Consider the following 24,069-nt stretch of genomic DNA (forward strand, 5'->3'; position numbering starts at 1 on the left):
GAATTCTATGCAGCAGAGAGAAAGAAGGAGCTTATACCCTTTGCAACAGCATGGATGAAACTGGAGAGCATTATGCTAAGTGAAATAAGCCAGGAAGTGAGGGACAAATACCATATGATCTCACCTTTAACTGGAACATAAGCAATAGAAGAAAAAAGCAAACAAAATATAACCAGAGACATTGAAGTTAAGAACAATCTAACAATAACCAGGGCGGGGGTGGGGGGTGGGGTCGGGGACAGTGGGTAGAGGGGATTACAGGAACTACTATAAAGGACACATGGACAAACCAAGGGGGAGGGTGGAGAGGGGGGAGGGAGGTGGGTTCACCTGGGGTGGGGTGGAGGGATGGGGAGAAAAGGCATACAACTGTAATTGAATAACAATTAAAAAAAAAAAAAAAGCTGGGGTAGTAATACTTGTATCAGACAAAGTAGACTTCAAAACAAAGGCCATAAAAACAGAACAGAAGGATACTTCATAATACTCAAGGGAAGAATCCATCAAGAAGACAAAACATTATAAACATATATGCACCCAAAATAGCAGCACCAAAATATATCATGAAAACCAACCAAAAGAAAGATATAGGCAGCAACATTGTTAAAATATTAGGGGATTTTATTACCTCACTGTCAAAAATGGATAGATCTTCCAAACAAAGAACAGTGCCCTAGATCAAATGGATTTAACTGATATACATAGAACCTTTCATCACAAACAAGCAAAATACACATTCTTTTCCAATGCACATAGAACATTTTCAAAGATAGACCACATGACAGAACAAAAAAAAAAGCCTCAAATTCAAGAAAATTTAAATCATATCAAGCATTTTCTCCAACCACAAGGGACTGAAACTAGAAACCAACCTGAAGGAAAAAATTCATAAACTCTCAAAATCATGGAGATTGAATAGCATGCTATTAAACAATGAATGGATTAAGAATGACATCAAGAAAGAAATCAAAAAGTTTCTGGAAACAAATGAAAAGGAACTCACAACAATCCAAAACTTATGGGACACAGCAAAGGCAGTCCTGAGAGGGAAGTTCATAGCCATACAGGCCTACCTTAAAAAGATAGAAACATTTCAAATAAACAGCCTAACCCTATGCCTACAAGAACTGGAGGAACAGCAACAAAGACAGCCCAGAGCAAGTAGAAGGAAGGGAATAACCAAGATCAAAGCAGAATAAACGACATAGAGACTAAAAGTACAAGTCAAAGGATCAATAAATCCAGGAGCTGATTCTTTGAAAAGATAAAATCAACAAGCCTATAAGCAGACTCATCAAGAAAAAAGGGGAGAGGACCCAGATAAACAAAATCAGAATTAAAGAGGAGAGATTACAACTGATACCACAGAAATACATAGGATTGTCAGAAATTACTATAAACAACTGTATGCTAAGAAATTTGAAAACCTGGATGAAATGGACGAATTTCTATAAAAAATATAATCTTCCAAAACTGAATCAAGAAGAAGCAAAAAGCTTGGACAGACTAATAACAGCTGGAGAAGTTGAAGCAGTAACCAAAAAACTCCTGGCTCATAAAAGCCCTGGACTGTACGGTTTCACAGGAGAATTTTACAAAACATTTAAGGAAGAGCTAATCCCTATCCCTCACAGACTATTCCAAAAACTCCAAGAAGATGGAAGACTCCCAAACTCTTTGTATGAAGTCAGCATCATCCTAATCCCAAAACCAAATAAAGACACAACAAAGAAAGAAAACTTCAGGCCAATATCACCAATGAATATAGTCACTGAAATCCTCAACAAAATATTGGCAAACTGCATCCGGCAACACATTAAAAAGATCATACACCGGGAGAAAAAACCAAGATGGAAGCATAGGTAGACACACTGTGCCTCCTCACACAACCAAAAGAAGAACAACAACAATTAAAAACAAAAAAACAACCAGAACTGACAGAAAATGGAACCGCACGGAAGTCTGACAACCAAGGAGATAAAGAATAAACATTCATCCAGACCGGTAGGAGGGACGGAGACAGGCAGTTGGGGCAGACAGGACTCTCGGTGACCCAGAGACTTGGCAGACTGTGGAACAAACGGGGTAAGCAGTGCGACCACCAGCAGACCCCGCGGCCCCACATTCACACAAAGATAGACCGGGAGGAATGGCCAGGGGAGAGGAGTGAAACAGATCCTGCAGTCCAGGGCTTCAGCTCAGGGAAATAAAGCCTCGGACCTCTGATTGAGAACACTTGTGGGGGTTGGGGCTGCTGCAGGAGAAACTCCCAGCCTCACAGGAGAGATCACTGGAGAGACCCACAGGAGCCTAGAGCGTGCACAGGCCCACCCACTCGGGAATCAGCACCAGAGGGGCCCAGTTTGATTGTGGGTAGTGGAGGGAGTGACCGAAATCCAGCAGAGAGTGGAGCAAGTGCCATTGCTCCCTCTCAACCCCTCCCCCACATACAGCGTCACAGCACACTGACCGGCATTACCATGCCCTGGTGAACACCGAAGGCTCTGCCCCTTTATGTAACAGGCGTGCCGAGGCAAAAAAAAAAAAAAAAGGCCCAAATGAAAGAACAGATCAAAGCTCCAGAAATAATTCAACTAAGCAGTGAACAGATACCCAACCTATCAGATGCACAGTTCACAACACTGGTAATCAGGAAGCTCACAGAATTGGTTGAGTTTGGTCACAAATTAGATGAAAAAATGAAGGCTATGCTAAGAGAAACAAAGGAAAATGTACGGGGAACCAATAATAATGAGAAGGAAACTGGGACTCAAATCAACGGTGTGGACCAGAAGGAAGAAAGAAACATCCAACCAGAAAAGAATGAAAAAACAAGAATTCAGAAAAATGAGGAGAGGCTTAGGAACCTCCAGGACATCTTGAAACGTTCCAACATCCGATTATAGGGGTGCCAGAAGGAGAGAGGAAGAGCAAGAAATTGAAAACTTATTTGAACAAATAATGAAGGAGAACTTCCCTAATCTGGCAAAGGAAATAGACTTCCAGGAAGTCCAGGAAGCTCAGAGAGTCCCAAAGAAGCTGGACCCAAGGAGGAACACACCAAGGCACATCATAATTACATTAGCCAAGATTAAGCAGAAGGAGAGAATCTTAGAAGAAGCAAGAGATAAGGACACAGTTACCTACAAAGGAGTTCCCATAAGACTGTCAGCTGATTTTTCAAAAGAGAACTTACAGGCAAGAAGGAGGTGGCAAGAAGTATTCCAAGTCATGAAAGGCAAGGAGCTACATCCAAGATTACTTTATCCAGCAAAGCTATCATTTAGAATGGAAGGGCAGATAAAGTGCTTCTCAGATAAGGTCAAGTTAAAGGAGTTCATCATCACCAAGCCATTATTATATGAAATGTTAAAGAGATTTACCTAAGAAAAAGAAGATAAAAATATGAACAGTAAAAATGACAGCAAACTCACAATTATTAACAACCACACCTAAAACAAAAACAAAAGAAAACTAAGCAAACCACTAGAACAGGAACAGAACCACAGAAATGGAGATCACGTGGAGGGTTATCAATAGGGGAGTGGGAGGGGGAGAGTGGGGGGAAATGTAAAGAGAATAAGTAGCATAAACGATAGGTAGAAAATAGACAGGGGGAGGGTAAGAATAGTGTAGGAAATGTAGAAGCCAAAGAACTTATATGTATGACCCATGGACATGAACTATAGGGGGGGAATGTGGGAGGGAGGGGGTGGACAGGATGGAGTGGAGTGAAGGTAGGAAATGGGACAACTGTAATAGCATAATCAATAAATATATTAAAATAAATAAATAAATAAATACTTACCAAAAAAAAAGATCATACACCATTATCAAGTGGGATTCATCCCAAAGATGCAAGGATGCTACACTATTCACTAATCAATAAATGTAATTTATCATACAAACAAAAGGAAAGACAAAAATCACATGATCATATCAATAGATGTGGAAAAGCATTTGATAGGTAGGGTACAACACCCATTTATGATAAAAACACTCATAAAAGTGGGAGTAGAGGGATCATATGTCAACAAATACAAGCCATATATGAGCAACGTAGAGCCAACATTATACCCAATGGACAAAAATTAAAACCTTTCCCACTGAGAACAGGAACAAGACAACAATGTCTGCTTTCACCACTTCTCTTCAACATAGTATTGGAAATCCTAGTCACAGTGATTAGACAAGAAAAACAAATAAAGGGTATCCAAATTGGATAGGACGAAATAAAACTGTTTGCAAATGCAATGAGAGTATAAATAGAATATCCTATAGACTCCACCATAAAATTATTCAACCTAATAAGTGAATTTGGCAAAACAGTGGTATACAAAATTAATATTCAGAAATTGAAGGCATGTACACCAACAATGAAATATCAGAAACAGAAATCAGGGAAAAAAATCCCCTTTGATATAGCAACAGAAAAATAAAGTACCTAGGAATAAACCTAACCAGGAATAAACCTAACTTGTACTCAGAAAACTACACAACACTGAAGAAAGAAAATAAGGAAGACACAAACAAAATGGAAGCATATACCATGCTCATGGATTGGAAGAATTAACATCATCAAAATGTCCATACTAACCAAAGCAATTTATAGATTCAATGCAATACCTATTAAAAAACCAATGACATATTTCACAGATATAAAACAAACACTTCAAAAATTTATATGGAACCATAAACAACTCTGAATAGCTGCAGCAATTTTGAGAAAGAAGAACAAAGGAGGATGTATCACAATACCTGACATCAAATTATATTACAAGGCCACTGTAATCAGAACAGCCTGGTACTAATAGATACATAGATCAATGGAACAGAATAGACAGCCCAGAAATTAACCTAAGTCTCTATGGTCAGTTAATATTCAACAATGGGGGCAGAGCCATAACATGGAGTAAAAATAGCCTCTTCGACAAATGGTGTTGGGAGATCTGGACAGCTACATGCAAAAAAATGAAACTCGATCACCAACTTACACCATACACACAAATAAACTCAAGATGGATAAAAGACTTAAATAAATATCACAATGCTATAAGAGTCCTAGAGGAGGACATAAGCAGGAAAATCTCTGATATTCCACACAGCAATATTTTCACTGATATGTCCCCAAGAGAAAGGGTCATAAAAGAAAGAATAAGCAAATGAGAATTCATCAAAATAAACAGCTTTTGCACAGCTAAAGTAAACAGCACTAAAATGAAAAGGAAACCAACTGTATGGCAAAATATATTTGCAAATGATACTTCAGACAAGGGTTTGACCTTCAAAATATATAAAGAACTCACCAACTCCACTCCAGGAAGACAAACAACTCAATTTAAAAAATGGGCATCGCACCTGAACAGACACTTCTCCAAGGAAGACATACAGAGGGCCCAGAGACATATGAAAGGATGCTTAGTATCACTAGCCATCAGAGAGATGCAAATTAAAGCCACAATGAGATACCACTTCACACCGGTCAGAATGGCCAACATAAACAAATCAACAAACAACAAGTGCTGGTGGAGAAAAGGGATCCCTAGTACACTGTTGGTGGGAATGCAGACTGATGCAGCCACTGTGGAAAACAGTATGGAATTTCCTCAGAAAATTAAAAATGGAATTGCCTTTTGACCCAGCAATTCCACTGCTGGGATTATACCCTAAGAATCCTGAAACACCAATCCAAAAGAACCTATACACCCCAGTGTTCACAATTTACAATACAGCATCACAATTTACAATAGCCAAGTACTGGAATCAAGCTAAGTGCCCATCAGTTAAATGAGTTGATCAAAAAACTGTGGTACATTTACACGTTGGAATACTACACAGCAGAGAAGGAGCTTCTACCCTTCATGATAGTGTGGATGGTGCTGGAGAGCATTTACTAAGTGAAATAAGCCAGGCAATGAAAGATAAATACCACATGATCTCACCTATAAGTGGAACCTAATTAACAAAATAGACAAGGAAACAAAATATAACCAGAGACATTGAAATAAAGAACACACTGACAGTAAACAGAGGGGAGAGGGAAGGAGATAACGGGAGGAAAAAGGGGAAGTGTCATCAAGGAACATGTATAAAGGACACATGGAGAAAGCCAGAAAGGGGGTAGGATCGAGGGTGGGCTGGTAGGAGTGGTGGGAGGAAAATGGAGACAACTGTACTTGAACAACAATAAAAAATTTAAGAAAAAGAAAAGCCCTGACCTGCCTTGTACCCCAACACTCTCAGTAGCCCCTGAATTTACATGAGCAGGCACATGTACACTCACACACACACTCACACGTGCACACATGCATGCCCCAGTGCACCAGGGACACTGGAAAGGCAAGATGTAGGAAGGAGGAAGGTGTGGACTGGGGTATGATTCCATCACTCTTGGACAAGATCCTTAATTTATATCAGTACTTAGCATATTAGTTTACTCTTAAAATATAGTCATAATTATATTTAGTACTTTAATTGTATAGTTATAGAGAACTTGACATGCTCTAAGTGTTTTATGTATATTTACTCATTTAATCATTAGAACAAACCTATGAGGTAGGAATTCTCATTATCCCCATTTTACAGAGGGAAACAGAGGCAGAGACTAAGCAACTGATTAAGCTAGCAGAGCCAACATGAGAGCCCAGGAAGTAGGTTCTGGAGGCCATGCTCTAACCACTAGGCTTTGCTGCCTCTTAGGGGAAGGATGTATTAGACAATGCAGCAGCTGGTCATAGCAGGCAATCAGTGAGTGCCAGTCCTGTTGCCTCCTGTCGACCCTGAGCCTTCAGTTGGTCTAAATGTGGAAGATGTAGCCAGTGGATAGTCAGGTCGATGAGAAGTGCTTGAGCAGCCTCTGCTGTGAGTCTGCAAGGCCCCCAGCCCCTGTCACCAGTTCAGGCAATTTCTCACCTTCCTCTGGCTCCTTATAGAGATCTCTCCACCCTCCATCTCTGCCTCTTAAGTCCCCTCTAGAAGTCCCCAGAGCAGCAGGGGAAGCTGGGAACTAACCTGGCCCAGGGGTCACATATGACCCTCATTATAATTTCTGCCAGACACTGACTGGCTGCTCAGAGGGCAGGCCTCCTGGGAACAGCAGGAATGGGGTGGGGGAGACACCTGTGCTTGGGGACCCTGTGATGGGGGCACAGTCTGCAGGGGCACGTGGAGGACACAGGATCTGGACCGCAGCCCCTCTGCTTCCCTCCCTCACCTTCCACTGTGCTTAAAAGCATTTGACATTATTGCTAAGCAGACCAGTTACTAAAAAGTCCTCATGAAAACATTCTAGCCCAAGTCAATACCATCATCCCTACCAGGCAGGCATTTGCATTTTGTTTATTTGTTTTGTTTTTGTTTTAATTCCCTCTTCTAAGAGTCAAAAGTAATTGATTTGGTGACTTCCTCATTTTTCTGGAGTCTGTGGGGTGAATTCAAAGAGGAATCCCTGGTCTCTGGTCACACTCATCTTGCCAGAGGCAGGGACCAGGATCGACTCCCCCAGGGAGTTACTGGAGCTGATCAGTGGATGCTCCAGCCAGCGGAGCAGGGTCCACTTATGTGTGTTTAGCTGCTTGCCACTGCTGAACCAAAGCTCAGATTCCCCCTCACCCACATTGTTTCATTTCCACAAAATGAAAACAGATTAGCCCCGGAAGCCTCAAGGGGAACAGGACTGGGGTGGGGCAAGGAGAGATAGTGAGGCTATGCTGAAGCATAGGGTGCAACAGTTGACAGCACTCGAGGCAGGCAGACCTGGGTCCCAGCCCTAGGTCTAGCAGTATGACCTTGGGAAAGCCACATAACTTTCCTTTTTCTTTTTTTTCAATCTGTAGAATAGGACAAACAAGCCTGAGGTCTCAATGAAATAAACAAGAAGCTCTTGCCCATGCCTGGCACACGGCAGTGAGGCAGGAATGAGTCATTCCTCTCCCATCCTCACTGCTACAAGAGCACCAACTGTGCTGAGGTTGAACAGCCATGGGGAATGACCAAAGGGCCGAAGGGTAGTATGAGCTCATCTTAGGGAGAAAAGGGGGTGCTGGACAAAGGCCAGACTGAAATCCTTCAGTAAGGGGGACAAGCCCTGGCCTTCCCACCACTGGGGACCCGAGCCTTGGCATCTGCCCACCATAGTGGCATTGTGGCACTCAACTGGCCTACTTTTGACTCTGTAATGTTCTCAAAGTCTTCCCCAGCTTCAGGGATGGAATTCTCATTATTCAATTCGATAAAGTGATAATAGCTTACATAGGTGTAGAACTTGACAGTTTACAATAATGTCCATGTCTCTGGCCTCATAAGGTCCTCACTCCATCCCTGAGAGGGTGACTCTTTTAGAAGCACATTTTTACAGATGAGCAAACCCAACTTAGAGCTTAGATTGCTCAGAATCACAGTCAGGAACTTGACCCAAGCCTGTGTGCGTTCGAGACCCCTGCCTCCTTCTCCCTGAACCCAGGTGCAAGTGTTCATTCTGCATTTGTGCACTGGCTGAGAACTTGGCCTGGGGCCCTTGCAGGGGGAGAGCACCACAGGGAGCCAAGGATTGCGACTTGGGGTTTCCACAGGGATCTTGGTCTTGCTGAACTTGCCAGTGGGAACCAGGGTTGGGTCCAGTGACCTGCCAGGACCAGGCAGAACCTGGTGGATGGGAGCAGCAGTGTCATAGTCATCAAGCACTCTCTAAGCCAGCTGGTGACTCTGAGCAAGTGACATAACCTCTTTACACCTCAGTTTCCTTATCTGTACAGTGAGCCAATCACCCTGCTTCATAGAATTGTAGGATAGATGGTACATGTAAAGTAAGGACTTGGTGACCATTAGCTGTGATGATGACCGTTTGTGTCTGTTTGTTTGTTAAAGATGTTGGGCTAGAATCAGAGATGCAAATTAAAACCACGATGAGATACCACTTCACACCAGTCACAATGGCCCTTATAAACAAATCAACAAACAACAAGTGTCGGAGAGGATGTGGAGAAAAGGGAACACTAGTACATTGTTGGTGGGAGTGCAGGCTGGTGCAGCCACTGTGGAAAACAGTATGGAGTTTCCTCAGAAAATTAAAAATGGAACTGCCTTTTGACCTGGCAATTCCACTCCTGGGATTATACCCTAAGAACCCCGAAACACCAATCCAAAAGAATCTATGCACCCCAATGTTCATAGCAGCACAATTTACAATAGCTAAGTGTTGGAAGCAGCCTAGCTGTCTATCAGTAAACGAATGGATCAAATTACTATGGTACATTTACACGATGGAATACTACACAGCAGAAAGAAGGTGCTCCTACCCTTTGTGTAACAGCATGGATAGAAATGGAGAGCATTATGCTAAGTGAAATAAGCCAGATGGTGAAAGACAAATACCATATGATCTCACCTATAAGTGGAACCTAATCAACAAAACGAACAAGCAAGCAAAATATAACCAGAGGCATTGAAATTAAGAACAAACTGACAGTAACCAGAGGGGGTGGGGGTGGATAATGGGGGGAAAAGGAGGAAGGATTTTCAGGAACATCTATAAAGGACACATGGACAAAACCAAAGTGGGGTTAGGGTCAAGGGTGAGAAGTGGGGATGGCTTGGGTGTGGGGGAGTGGTGGGAAGAAAATGGAGACAACTGTACTTGAACAACAATTTTAAAAAGTTAAAAAAAAAAAAAAAGCAAATAGGACTTAAAAAAAATCTCCCTATGTATTCCAAGCTCTTATTAGGACAACCCACAGGGATGTTTTCCTTGGCAGGCTTGCAGAGCATTTATTAGCCAGTGAGCTCTCCAATCTAAAATTTAAGATAATTTGAGAGGCTCATAAGGGCTTGGACTTAGTGCTTTAAATAAATTCAGAATAATATTTTCCAGTGAATTTTTAAAATTATTAAAGAGACGCTCAACTTAAAAAAAGATGACAGGCTAGAAATAGAAAAATATGTGTTTAAATATGACTTCATCCATTTCTCACTGGGTTACCTTGGGGCAAGTAAGTTCACACTTTAGAGTGTCTTCACACATGTAAAATCTAACTAGTCCTTCCTCCTTCCCCCAGATAATGCAGGAGCCTGGTCTATAAATATGTATCACCACAGTGAAGAAACAGTTCATCAGGTACTTTACTTAATCCCATTTCAACCACATAACAGCTCTTAGTGGTTGGTATTTTAAACTTCATTACAGAGATTTTGAAACTGAGGTCCAAGATGGTTAAGAACATGTCCCAAATTCACATCTCAGGCAAGTGACAGGGCTTTGTATTCTAATCAGGCCTCCTAGGAGCAAGTAGAGTCTGGACCAACAGTATCCAAACTAGCCCACAGTACTTCCTTCATTTCTTTGGGGCCTATAATTTGCCAAGAGCTTTCACACCCATTATTTCATTTGATTTTTACAAGGCTCCTAGTTAGCAAGTTGGACAAGAATTATTACCCTCAACTTACACATGAGGAAACTGGGGTTAAGAGGAGCTAAAGAGCATGCCTAAAGCCCCTACATTTGCTTATCTTGTATCTATCCCAATCTCCTGATTCCCAGTCAGGATCTCAGGCTGTATCCATCTGATCAGGACCCAGAGACCCTGGTCTTGTTAACCCATCAAGATGGGTAGGAACAAAGCAGCCAGCCTGAGAGAGGGTTGAGAGGCAGGCAGAGGCCCAGAAGAAAACGTGTGTGAAGCCTGGGGGAGGCTGGAACAGTGGGAGTTAGACCAGAGAGGAAGAGGCTCAGTGGGAGGAGGGGCAGCCAGAAAAGCAGAGAAGAAACCTCCTGAGCTGTGTTTGCTTACTCTACCTGCAGGTAGGTCCCAACTACCCACCCATGACCTCAGCCAGCAAGGAGGAGAGGCCCTGGGGAGGTGAACCCTGGGGACCAGGCAGGACCTCTACCTGAGTTCCTCTTCTGAGTCTGAAGACAGGTGGGACATGTAAAATGGGACTAATCTTGAGCTCAATGCCCAGGGAGCCAGAAGGAGTGGTGAGTGGTTCCCAGCCAACCTCTTTAAAACTGTTGGATCTGAGCCTCAGTAGCCCATTATAAAGTCTTCCAGGGTTGGGAAGTGTAGAGTATAGGGATGGAGGGGAATCTGGAGGAAGGTGGAGGAAGAGCAATATCCAAGGAAGAGCCAGAAGTCCTGGAGGCTCTGGCTCAGTAAAGCTGGCATGGTGGTGTAAGAGCTAGTAAGAAGCAAGTGGTGGTGTTTCTGGCCCCACAGACCAAGGCAAAAAGAGAATCTGGGACCCCGCAGCCCACATGAGAACTGCACACATGGGGAAATACAAACTCCAGCAGGGACAACAGGATGGAAGGGTTGCCCCAAGACCAGATGAAAACAGACTCCAGAGTACAGCTGTCTGCTCCATCCCCCCAACTTTGAACCTCAACTCAAACCATTGCAGGAGCTAGGAAGAATTCTCCTTTTCCAGGACCACAGAATAAGAGATATCACAGCTACCCTTCTTATCCCATTTCACAACATGCCAGCGCACCCTGCTGGAAGTTCTTCCTGATGAACCTACAACAGCAGTAATTCATTTCCTTTCCTCAATTCTTCGAGTGCAATGCTGAGATTCCAGCTTCCCTCCCAGAAGACTGACCACACTCTCAGAACAGATACCTTGAGCACATGGGGAAGAGGGAGGGGAGCAGATGTCTTGCCCAAGGTCCCAAGATACAAGGGGCAGAACCCAGACCAGAATCAGCCCACCTCCAAGCCTTTGCCAGTGAGCAAAAGACCCAGGAATGGAACTCAGATGAGAAATCCTGGGCCAGGGACTCAGGCTCCACAACCTGGTTGCAGCCCAGAGGTTCCTCAGCTTGCAGGTAAACAGGGGAGAGTCAGAGTGGAGGTGACTCTGGGCCATTTCCCTGGCCTAGCATTGCCAATCATTCTCCCCTGGACATGACTGTCCTCCCATCTACCCTAGATGGTGTCTGTGGTTACCCCGTAGGGTAGTACAGTCATGAACCCTCACCATGTGAGGGACAAGGCCTACCCCCAGGCTGTCACTGTGCCTCTGCAGCTCCCAGGGGTTCCCACTCAAAATTTATCCAGCCCCCTTAAGATGATCTGGGGCAGGAAGTGGCATGGCTGGGAGGCAGGTGGGGCAGAGGTCCACAGGAAGGCAGGGAGAAGGCTGAAAATAGCAGTTCCCAGAACTGGGACTCTTTCCAAGAATTTCCCTGGACAGAAGTTAATAATGATTATTATTCCCATTTTACGGACAAAGAGGTAGAGTCCCAAAACATTTGTGTGCTTTATCCAGTCATTCAGGTATATCTTAGTGAATAATAGGGATGAAAACCCAAGGCCCCATGTACCTAGTTTCACTGCTCTCTATGTCACAGCTTCCAGGGGCAGGTTCCCCACTCCAAGATGAATGGGGCATTTTTATGATTTCCTGTGACAGACTCTGCCCTGTGGACCCTTACCTGGTGGCAGATGGGAGTAAGTCAACAAACCCTTTGGCCCCTCTGGGTCTCCTGCAGGCCCAGCCAACAATGCCACAGAACAGAGGCTGGTGCTGAGTGATGTCACAGCCACTTCATGTGTGGCCATGGCCATGGATTTAATCCTGGGCTTTTCAAGACACTGTTCTCCAACCGCAGGCATTAGCCTATAAAAAGGTCTCGTGCTACACCTAGAGGATGTGCACCTGCAACAGCAACTGCAGCACATCTTCACGGCCGGAGGGCAGGTCCTCGGGCTGCCTTGAAGTCCAGCCCAAGCTGCCCGGGCCTCCCTTTATAAAGGCATCCTGGGCACAAGCTGTCAGAGCTCGAAGGATCTTGAAAACTCTCTAGTCCAAATCTTTATCCTACTGATGAGGCAATTAAGGTCCAGAAAGGCAATGTGAACTGTCTAAGGTCACACAGCCAGCTGGGGGCAGTGCCAGGACTAGTAACCTGATCTTCTGGCTCCTGTCCTTGGGCTGTCGCACCTCTCCGTGCTCTCCCACTGCCAGATAAGTGCACCAGGCTCTGACAGAAACAGTCCCTCACCATACCTAGGCCCTTGTGGCAGCTTTTCTCTCCCAGTGCTCTGAGTACCAAGGATGTTCAAAGAGGTGCACATGTTACAGAACAGACGCAGCACAGGGCAAGGGGTGAACAATATACTACTACTGAATGGATCCCCCCTTGTGCTCCGGGGGTCCCCCACCCCCATACTGGGTTTGACCTGCCCACCACCAGGGAAAGACGTCTCTCAATGCCAGAGATTGGTGAAAAGGAAAGAAATTATTTATTTAAAAAGTTATACAGACTTAGAATAATGACTTAATGCCTTCATTAAAATACTAAAGTCCTTTAGAATACCCACAAATGCACATAGTCCTTCCTTCTCCCTCTGCCCAGTCCGGGGTACTGTCTCTCAGGAAAAGAAGTAGAAGTCCGTGGCTCAGGTAACACCTCGGTTCCCAGCACCATCAGCTATGTCACCAGTTAATCCAAAGCCATGTGGCACCTTCTCATGGCCCACCAGCAAGAGTCCTTTCACCCCTTTCCTTCCCAGCAAGGTCTCTCCTGCTTCCTAAGCCACGTGGCAAAAGGGAGCACCCTAAAGCCGTGTGGTCCTAACCCTCCAGCATGGCTGCCATGCCTGAGTTTTAAGTTCCAGCGCCAATCTTCCTCTACAGCCCCATTTCTGACTCCTCCCACAATCAGTTACACCTGCCAGCATTCCCATATTTTTTCCAGCCTTTCTTGGCTGCCAGAGTAAGTTTGGGCAGGCCTGTCCCCATGACATGGAGCCAATCATCTCCAAGCTCTAATGCAGGCGCTGTAACCAAGGGGAGTTGCTTCCCAGTTACATCCTGGGTAGAAGTCACTCCCATCCCCCTGGCTGAAAGCATGGCCGCAGCTATTTAACATATCCGTGAAACCAGTTAAAACTTATAGATATGTTAAATGCCCATGCCTGAGGTTATTTGCAAAACTGTTGCTATGCAAAACAACTCTCAATGGCCCTGCTCCGTGTGTCCCATCCCCCAGTTCAGACCTGCGGGGGAGGGGGGGGTAAGGACATATTTTTAATATTTCCTGGACACCCTGAGTTCTGGACCCCATTACAAATCCCCATTTGGGGTCACCCTGGCTGCACCCTGTTACACACATAGGCAGGTCCCAGGCCAACACCCCAGCATTCTGGGCTAGGCAGGAAGAGGTGCCCCCAGTCCAAACTGGAAGCACCAGGTATTACCAGGAAAGCTCAGGAGCTTCCTTTGATGAGACCTAACAAGCCCCCTTGTCTGTTGGGAGCCTGGGGAACCCCTGGGCCAAGGTAGGGGAGTCCTGAACCCATTTAAATGTGTACTAGCTTGGACTGAACTGACTTCCATGGAAGTGGTCTGTACTGGGGTGTAGATCGAGGCTTTTCTCCCATTTTCACTGCTCAAACCAGGCTTCACCATACCTGCAGGTACACAGGGCTCCCTCCTGCTCTCCCCTCCCTGAACCCAGAGAAACCCCACAAATACAGGCTCCCCTCAGTACACTGGCAGATGCCCAGCACCTCCTCCCACCCAGCTCCCAGCACATGCAATATTAACCTGAGAGATCTTGGTCAGCCTAGAATCAAACTGCTCTCTAGACTTAGCAGCCAAAGCCATGGGACCTCTCTTGCTCCAGGTATGGGATACACAAGGGCATCTTACTTCTGCTCCTACCCACCTATGCGATCCGAGGGGTAGTCACATCCCTCTCAGCTCCTTAATCTATAAGATGAAGAAGTGGACAGCCCGCTGCTTCCCCACAGGCTTCCACAGCACATTCAAGGTTCCATGGAAATGCCCAGGAGACCAGCTTAGTAGGTGCTGGGCTCCAAGGCCTTCACTCCACTTCAAACAGAGAAGATTCACTTTTCAGTTGTATGCAACTGGCTCCACATAAGATTTCATTTCAACAAATGAGCCTGCTGCTATTAACTTGAACATTGCTGGCCTGGGTGAGGGCTAAAGTTATTTATAGTTTAGCATTGCCTCCTATACACATGAAAGAGCTTCGGGGTCTTGTTGGACCAGAATCAAAACACCTTCTTGTTCATTCATTCATTCGTTTTTCAATCATTTATTGTTTATTCATTCATCAAATACTTTAAAGAACACTATGGGCCACTGTTGCCAAGCAAATAACATTCGATTACCTAGGAATTTACTGCCTCAGTTTCTCCCCATGTGCCTTCTCTGCCAATGCTAGTATACAGTGGGTGATCCCTGGACAGGACTGGTACAGCTTCCCTATTAGACAAGCCAGCCTCCACCTGGTACTGCCAAGGCCTCCACTTGGCTGATAAGGCCCAGAGTCCAGGTTTCCTGGACTGGCTTCCATGCTGTGTGCCCCACCCAGCACCCTACACATCTGGCTAGACACTGTCCACCTCCATTTGACGGGGATACTCAAGAGTTGGAAAAGTTTAGTTTTAGATAATAGTTAATAAGCTTAGTAATGAATGCATGTAAAAAGGTATTGTTTCAGGAACTGAAAATATGACCCACACTGCTTCCAGGAGACCACAAGCAATTTGACATTTGTGTCCCAGGGGGACTGCAAGGACTCAAGATGGTATCTGAATCATCATGTCCCAGCAAGAGACATCCCACTGCCCAGGACACAGGACACAAGACACAGATAAAGAATCACAGGTCAACAGGTGAGAGGATGAAAGGATGCCGGGAAATCGCCAGACTGCAGCTTTAATCTAATTAACCTCTTTCTTGGGTCCCAAATCCCTTACCTACACTTTTTTTTCTTGAATTCTAAGCCCCTTACCTATACTTGTTCCCTTCTTATAAAAAAAGGCTGGCCTGAACTGAAATGTAAGACGGTTTTTTAGGGTATATAACCCACCATCTTCTCAGATTGTCAGCCATCTTAATAAAGTACCAATAAATATTCAATTTCTGTCTCTGCTTATTGGTTCTGGTGGTGACAGGCAGCATGAACGCCAACTTTTCCAGTTTCACATTGTTGCTGTACCAAGAGGAAGCTGTTTTGCCAAAACAAGACACTTAAGCTAAGTGGCTATTGTTACATCAGTCGGCCTTCCTGCCCAGCACCCCAGCCTGGAGCCCCAAACACACACTCCCACACATCCACACTCATGTTTGCCTAGTCACAGGAACAACACAGGGATGACCCAGGTGGAAGTCTGCTTAGCACCAATGACATCAAACAGAGGTTTCAGGTGAGAGCTGCTTGCAAGCAGGAGTGAAGGTCAGGTGCCAGGAATCCTAAAGGTGCCTGCACTAATAAGTCTGGGGGATGGTAGAATGACCTGGGCCTAACTGGTCTGCCATCTTGGGAACCATTCCTGGGGCCTCCCTCCATTCTCCTGTCCACAGCATCTGTGGTGTTGGGCTGGCTGAGAACTTGTTCCACTTTAAGAAAACCCAGTATAAGAAAATTAACTCTGCAAAGGGTTGTTGTTTTTATCAGTTACTCCACTTCAGTCTTTCTTTAATAAACATTGCATGTCTTTAAGCATGAAGAATATGACTCATTTTGAAAAAACACAAAATACACACTATTTTTCAAAAACAAATATGCATATCCAGTGTGGTGCACCTGTAATCCCATTCTATGTAATTTCAGAGACTGTCATGGGACCACAAAGGGCTTCCAGGGGCAATTTGTCCAACCCTCTTATTTGGTAGGTAGAAAAACAGGCATGGAGAGGAGAAAATATTTGTGAAAATTTTTAGAGGAGACAATACTAGACCATAGATGGTGATGATAACAATAAATCTTAACTCTCTGTGAATCTATCTCTATCTCTATCTCTCTCTATAGTTATGGCAGATGCTATTCTAAAAGAGCCTTACATGTGAAACTATTCTAAGACTCCTTCAAGTAGATATGATTTTTATTCCATTTCACAGATACTGAAAGTCACAGCTAACCTGGAACTTGGTCAGTGTTCTGTCCACTACATTGTGCACATCCTCTTTTGAATACATAGAAGCCAAGAAACTTCTTCACCCCTTTTCTGAGATCCCCCTGATGACCCAACCTGCTCACACAGGAGCTTCACTGGGTCACCATCTTCCTCACAACTTTCTGGAGCTGAAGAACAATAAAGCCTTTAGGGAAAGGGTATTGCCTTAGAGCACCAGTTTCTCCCAGTCAGCTCCTATTCAATTTCATCCATTTTAAGAAACTTTCTGCCAATATGACTGAGGCAGCTCTCCCTGCCCCCACCCCAGGTTCACTATTTTAGCAGTTCTACCCTAACCAAGGGGGTAAATTTAAGAACCTTAAATAAGGAAGTAGTGGTTCACTTCTTTCATTCCAATGTAAGTTAGGACAGCCTCCCTGAATGAACACGGCACCCACCACACAATTTGACACTTAATTCCATCAATAATGGAAAGACTGTTCTTCACCCTGTGCCCCACCAGTGTCCTTCCACATTGGTCCCTGACTGGATAAAGGTGCTTCCTAGGCTGATATCCCCCTATCACCCTGCCCCAGGAACTGACCCTACAACCATTCAGATAGCTCAGCCCTTCTCACTCTCTGTGTTTAGACACCATCACATTTAGACTCCCAGCAAGTTTCCAAGGAACATGACTGTGATTGTGGTCTCAGTGTCCCCATGCCCCAGACAAAACTCCATTCTCTTTGTACATCACCCTTTTTGCTTACTACAGGCTCCAATGAGCCCCAGAGGCCCCAGGTCAAATGACCTTGGTGGGTGGAGACATGAACCAAGGAGACCAGAGCAGGGGGAAGAGGAGAAAGCCTGGGAAATAAGTCAAGATGGGGCTGATAAATGATGGGGGAGATGATGGTAAAAGTTGCAAAAACATATCCGGGGTTCAGAATGGACCACATGCCAGAACATAGGGTGAGCTAATCCTTCCCAAACCCAGTATTGCCCATTCTTCCCAGAGTCCCAGATTCTACCACTTCAGTAAAAAGAGCAAAAGAAGATGGAAAGGAGTAGAAAATAAGACCTAAGAAAAAGTTAGAGCCCAAGAGGAATGTCCCCCAAGAAAAGAAAGCGGAGGCACAGTTGAACAAAATCTTTGGAAGCCTTCATGTGTATATGACTGGCTTTTCCACAGAAGACCTTCAGCTGCTCTCTACCACCACCAAGAGCAGAATGTGAGGACAGGAACCTGAATTGTAGCAGAAGGAGTTGTGGATAAATGCAAGAAAGCACTTTCCAAACGTGAATATTATTAAGCCCAAAACTAAGTGACCAAGGGAGACTGAAAAATCCCCTTGACCTTAAATGCACATAGTGACATTTTTAAGGATGGTTTGTGAGTCTAGTGAGGGCACAGCTAAGATAACCCAGAAGCCCAGTTAAAATGCTAAGGTTCTATGATTCTCAAACCAGCAAAGGTGACCTCTAGTAGCATAAGTGTCCTGGCTGGGGTGCTTATGGTACACAGAGCAGAAGCCCAATATTCAGCCACACATGCCTGGGGTGCTTCCTGACCAGATCCCAAATCCTATCAGCTTCTTTTTCCTTCCTAGAAGAGTCCCTCCTGGGAACCATGATAAAAGGATGCCAAGCAATCTTGATCCCAAGTAGCTTCAAAGAAGAAAAGGAACATACAGCTTCCCCTCAAACCTGAGGCACAAAGGTAGCAGTGCCCCACCTATCTCCCAGCCCCATCCCTGCTTCCTCAGTGCCAGGAGGTTCTGGCCCATGGCCCAGGGACACTCACCGGGCGGCTGTTCCTTTCCATGGTCGCCCAAGGGTTGAGGCTTCTAGACTCAGCTGATATCGATGGGAAGATCCATGTTGGCCCCTGGCTTCCTGGGCATGTGGGGAAAAGGGGGCTGGAGGGCCAAGGGCCAACCCCCACCAGAAGGGTGGTGGAGCCGGTTGGAAGGTTGAGACATGTGAGGTAATCCCAAATATAAACAACCAGGCAGAACTTGCCAGACCTGTCCCTCACCCCTCCCCCTCTTTCGAGGCCATCGCAGTTACTCAGAGAATAAATACCAAATGAGTGTGAACTTTACTCCTGAAACTGCCCCCACAGAGTCAGTCAGTTGTGGGGAAACCCAGGGTTCCAGAGCACCCTTTTCAGAGGGAGATCCTGAGAAAAGGGCTCAGGCCCTCTGAAGACAGTCAAAACACAGCAGACCTGAGCCCCTAAAACAGGTGCTCTTGGGCCACTAAAATATGACCCTGTCCCCATAAGGAGTGTCCAAGGCCAGGGACCAGAGCCCCAGCCAGGGGAGGACACCGTGAACCTTCGTTTCCAAGGACCACGTGTCCACCTCTCCAATCAAGCCACATGGACTGGCAAGTTGTTTTCCCTGAATTTTATTTCTACAAAAATGCTTAGTAAAGAAATTTAAATCAAATGACCTCCAATTATGTACATAGTGAATTCTGTCTACTGAAACAATAAAATGCTATGAAACAACACTTTAAAGCCAATTAAAATAAAACCTATAAATATCTGAATGGAAACCGTTCCAAGAAATACCAGGCTGACTCATGGTCCCACACCTTGCCCCATTCTGACTCTCAGAGTCACAAGAACAAGAAGAACAGCCATGAGAGGGGTGTTCAGCACCTCCAAACCCAGCAGAGCTGCTGCAGAGAACGGTGAGGTGAGCAGCAGGAAAGCCTGCCTCACTGAGCATTTGGGAGTGTAAAGATGAGAGAACTGCAGCTTTTGTGGAGATTGAAGGGAGCGCAGAGAGCACTAGTGGTTCAATCTCTTTGTTATGCAGATGGAGAAGCAATCTGCATGAATCACATCTCACAAACATCAGCGGTAGCAGCCATAATAATAAGGTGCTGGTGTCTTACTGAATACTTCACATACAGCAATGCCATCCATCCATCCTTCACTCACTCATTCAACAACTATCTATGGAGTGCTTCCGATAGGCCTGGCACCGGTCTAGGTTCTGGGGACTCAGGGAAAAAAACAGGCAAAGACCCCTGCCCTATGTCACTAGCAGTGAAGCACCCAAAACCAAATAGACAGGTAGGTAAGTAGGCAGGTAGATAGATAGATAGATAACACAGTATATTAGAAAGTAAGTGATGCTACAAAGAAAAGCAAAGCAGAGAAGGGATCAAGAGAGCTGGTGGTAGGTGGGTTACAATTTGAAACAGACGTCAGGGAGGGTCTCAGTGAGGTGATATTTAAGCTAAGACAAAGGAAATGAATATTATTCTCCCCACTTACATCTGAGAAAACAGAAATTTTTAGCTCAGAATGGAAGCTGTCCTCTCCAGTTTAGGGTATCTTGAGGGAAATCTAGTCCAGAGACAGAACTTCTTAAGGGCCCGGGTAAGGACACCAGGGTTTTCCAATCTTGGGTTTTTGGGGGGGGTCAATTCTCTGGCATCCAAGAGAGCAGAATTCAGCCACAGGTCACATCCCCTTCCTGTTCCCTGGACAGCAGAGGGACCCCTCCTTCTCATCCCGTCCCAAGAAGATGCTGGGATTCTGTCCTGCTCCTCCTCTTCCCTCTTTCCTAGGAAGGCACCCAGCAAAGAGCTACCAGGGAGCTACCAGGCTGTCACTGAGCTTTGGTTTCCATAGGCCAGACCTGGGGAGCCCCACTTGGCCTGAAGGCAGGCCCCTGGCCTCCCAGGGTTACCTTAGCTTCATCCCCTGAAGGTCCCCCTGACCTCTAAAAAGAGCTCAGTCTTGGAGTTCTAAACCAGTCAGCAAAGATGGAAACCCTGACTCCGAGGTAATAGCCAGCGACGTGAACTTGGTCTTCAGCTTTACCGGGTGGAAAATGGTGATGACACATCAAACCAGAGAATGTGTTTGGTGCTGGGTGGGCTCTGAAGAAATGTCAGTTTTATTTCTTGTTCTGTTCCTTGGCTTCCATCAGAAACAAGTTGGCCCAACCCAGAGTCCTTGCTGACCAAGCCATCTGACCCATTGGAAATTTCCATCTGCCATTGGCTCAGTTCAATAAGCAATGTGACTGCTCAGCACCAGGCCTCATGGTGGCTGCAGTGGGCAAAGGATGGCAAAGAACAGCAAGGTGTGGACCTTGCCCTGAAAACACAAAGTACCGTTGACCCTTGAACAATGCAGGGGTTAGGGTACCAATGCCCTCCACAGTTAAAAATCTAAATATAACATCGGACTCCCCAAAAACTTAATTAGCAATAGCCTACTGTTGACTAGAAGCCTTACCCATAATATAAACAGTTGATTAACAAAGATTTTATGTTATTTGTATTACATTTTGTATTATTACAATAAAGTAAGCTAGAGAAAACAAAATGTTATTAAGACAATCATAAGGAAGAGAAAGAACATTTAAAGTACTGTACATATTTATTTTTAAACATCTGTATATAAATGGGCTGGTTCAGTTCAAGCCTATGTTGTTCAACTGTCAACTGTAAGTGTGTTGGGGATAGAGGTGACACTGAAGCATGAAATTCTTTGCTAGCAGTTTTGCTATTTCCAGAGAAAAATGTACTGGGATGGCACAAGACCTGGATTCTTCCCCTGATAGAGGTCAGCACCTGCCCTTGACTTCTGCACCTGATCATGGCCTGGCTGTACCTTTCCTGTCTCCTTAGAAGGAGAGAAATCCTGTCCACACCTTCCCTGCCTCCCTCTGACCACCCCACTTCCCTTTACCTCATGACCCTCCAGCCCATTCTCTGCCCTCCTCCCTCCAGCAACCTGACCCACTACTCCCCACCCAAAGACCAGCAGCCCCTAGACCCAAATGCTCACTTGCCCTACCTGTTACATCCCCCTGAGTGGGGACCCCAGGCCAGCCATCAGGCCCTTTCATACCCTGGTCATTTCCCTCCTATCAGTGATCTTCACCTGAGGTGGAAGAAGTATTATATAGGTTGTATAAACAGCACATGACTCAAAGCAGCCAGGTGAAGAGAATGAGGAGGGACAGGAATCTCATCACTCTTTGAGACTAAATTGCCAGCTCTCTGCTTATGTGCCTCTGGAGTGCCACCACTTTGGCATCTCCTTTCTGGGACTACATCCTGGGACACAGGGTTCTTGGACATTCTATTCCCACCTTGTTATTGATGCTGTTCTTTCACAAGTTTTCCTTCATAAGCCTCATTCCCAAATTACTTCCTCAACTCCCTCTGTGGGATCCCTTAGTACCTTTCCTCCTTGTACCCCACTTCTGAGAGTCTTCGTCACTGAGCACAACAGAGGGGCTCCCCTCCAGACCTGAGTGGCCAGGACACAGATCACACGCTTAGAGGCCAGAGCAGAGAGACTGAGCCCACCCTCAAGGAAGAGTTACCAGGAGAGACCTCTGGACCAGACCCCAACTCCCCTCTCCCACCCAAAGCCCAGCTCCCCTCCTTATATGCCCACATCAGCAGGGCCACTGCCTCAGACCTGCACCATGTCCTCGGTCAAGGGTGCTCCTGGATATTGTAAGAGGAGGCCGGGTAGGGTGGAGGTATTATTTTGTCAAGTATATTTTATTGATTATGCTATCACTGTTGTCCCATTTTTTTCTCTTCCCTTTATCCCCCTCCACCCTGCACTCTCTCTCCCTCCAGCATTACCCACGTACCTCAGTTCATGTCCACGGTCATACATATAAGTTCTTTGGCTTCTCCATTTCCTATACTATTCTTCTTCTTCTCCTTCTTTCTCCTCCTCCTCCTCCTTCTTCTTCTTCTTTGGCTAGATACAGTGAACTTTATTGATGGTGCATGACAAGGCAGGGCTCCCTAAGCCCCTCCTCTCTTCAGGTGGTCTAGAATGGAAACTACAAGTCAGGAGATTCTCAGTGTGTTGGGGGATTGATTTGGGGCAAGGACTCCCTAGCAGCTGAAGGCCTCTCTTCCTGTCACTGGGGCTGGTGGTCCAGGGGGCTCTTACTCCTTGGAGGCCATGTGGACCACAAGGTCCACCATTCTGTTGCTGTAGCCAATTTCATTGTCATGCCAGGAAATGAGCTTGACAAAGTGGTCACTGAGGGCAATGTCAGCTCCGGCATCAAAAGTGGAGGAGTGGGTGTCACTGTTAAAGTTGCAGGAGACAATCTGGTCCTCGCTATAGCCCAGGGTGCCCTTGAGGGGGCCCTCTGATGCCTGGTTCACTACCTTCATGATGTTATCATATTTGGCAGCTTTTTTGATGAGGCAGGTCAGATCCACAACCAACACATTGGGGGTGGGGACACAGAAGGCCATGCCGGTGAGCTTGCCATTCAGCTCAGGGATGACCTTGCCCACAGCCTTGGCAGTGCCAGAGGAAGCATGGATGATGTTCTGGACAGCCCCTTGGCCATCACAGCACAGCTTGCTAGAGGGGCCATCCACGGTCTTCTGGGTGGCAGCGATGGCAGGGACTGTGGTCATGAGTCCCTCCACGATGCCAAAGTTGACATGGATGAACTTGGCCGGGGGGCCAAGCAGTTGGTGGTGCGGGAGGCATTGCTGACAATCTTTATGGAGTTGTCATACTTGTCATGGTTCACACCCATCGCAAACATGTGGGCATCCACAGAAGGGGCAGAGATGATGACCCTCTTGGCTCCACACTTCCAGTGAACCCCAGCCTTCTCCATGGTGGTGAAGACACCAGTGGACTCCACAACATATGCAGCACCAGCATCATCCATTTGATGTTGGCAGGATCTCACTCCTGGAGGTCGGAGATGGACTTTCCATTTATGACAAGCTTCCCATTCTCAGTCTTGACTGTGCCTTTGAATTTGCCATGAGTAAAATCATACTGGAACATGTAGACCATATAGTTGAGGTCAATGGAAGGATCATTGATGGTGACAACATCCACTTTGCCAGAGTAAAAAGCAGCCCTGGTGACCAGGTGCCCAATATGGCCAAATCCACTCACTCCAATCTTCACCATCCTGTCTCAGGGTTGAGGCTGGCACTGACCAAGAAGACATGGCTCTCTGTAGAAAGGAGGAGCAGAGAGCCTTCCTACATTATTCTTAACCTCCCCCTGTCTGTTTTGTACCTACCAATTATGCTTCCTATTCCCTGTACCTTTTCCCCTTTCTCTCCCCTCCCACTCCCCGCTGATAATCCTCCATGTGATCTCCATTTCTGTGATTCTGTTCCTGTTCTAGTTGTTTGCTTAGTTTGTTTTTAGGTTCAG

At 45.7% G+C, this 24,069-nt stretch overlaps 1 protein-coding gene and 1 pseudogene across 2 annotated transcripts in view; both read right to left on the reverse strand.

The window, feature by feature from the left end:
- TMPRSS13 (transmembrane serine protease 13) overlaps positions 1–18,831 on the reverse strand; it is a 38,423-nt gene extending 19,592 nt beyond the window's left edge. For both annotated transcript variants that reach the window (XM_024570877.4, XM_024570876.4), the window contains exon 1: positions 18,673–18,831. In XM_024570877.4, the coding sequence (XP_024426645.1) occupies positions 18,673–18,693 (21 nt within the window). In that variant the 5' untranslated portion in view covers positions 18,694–18,831. The remainder of the gene's footprint in view (positions 1–18,672) is intronic.
- Positions 18,832–22,817: 3,986 nt separating this feature from the next.
- LOC112314297 (glyceraldehyde-3-phosphate dehydrogenase-like) lies at positions 22,818–23,817 on the reverse strand (annotated as a pseudogene).
- Positions 23,818–24,069: the final 252 nt, after the last annotated feature.

The sequence above is a fragment of the Desmodus rotundus genome, chromosome 5 (genome assembly GCF_022682495.2).
Source record: "Desmodus rotundus isolate HL8 chromosome 5, HLdesRot8A.1, whole genome shotgun sequence".
Taxonomy (NCBI): Eukaryota; Metazoa; Chordata; class Mammalia; order Chiroptera; family Phyllostomidae; genus Desmodus; species Desmodus rotundus.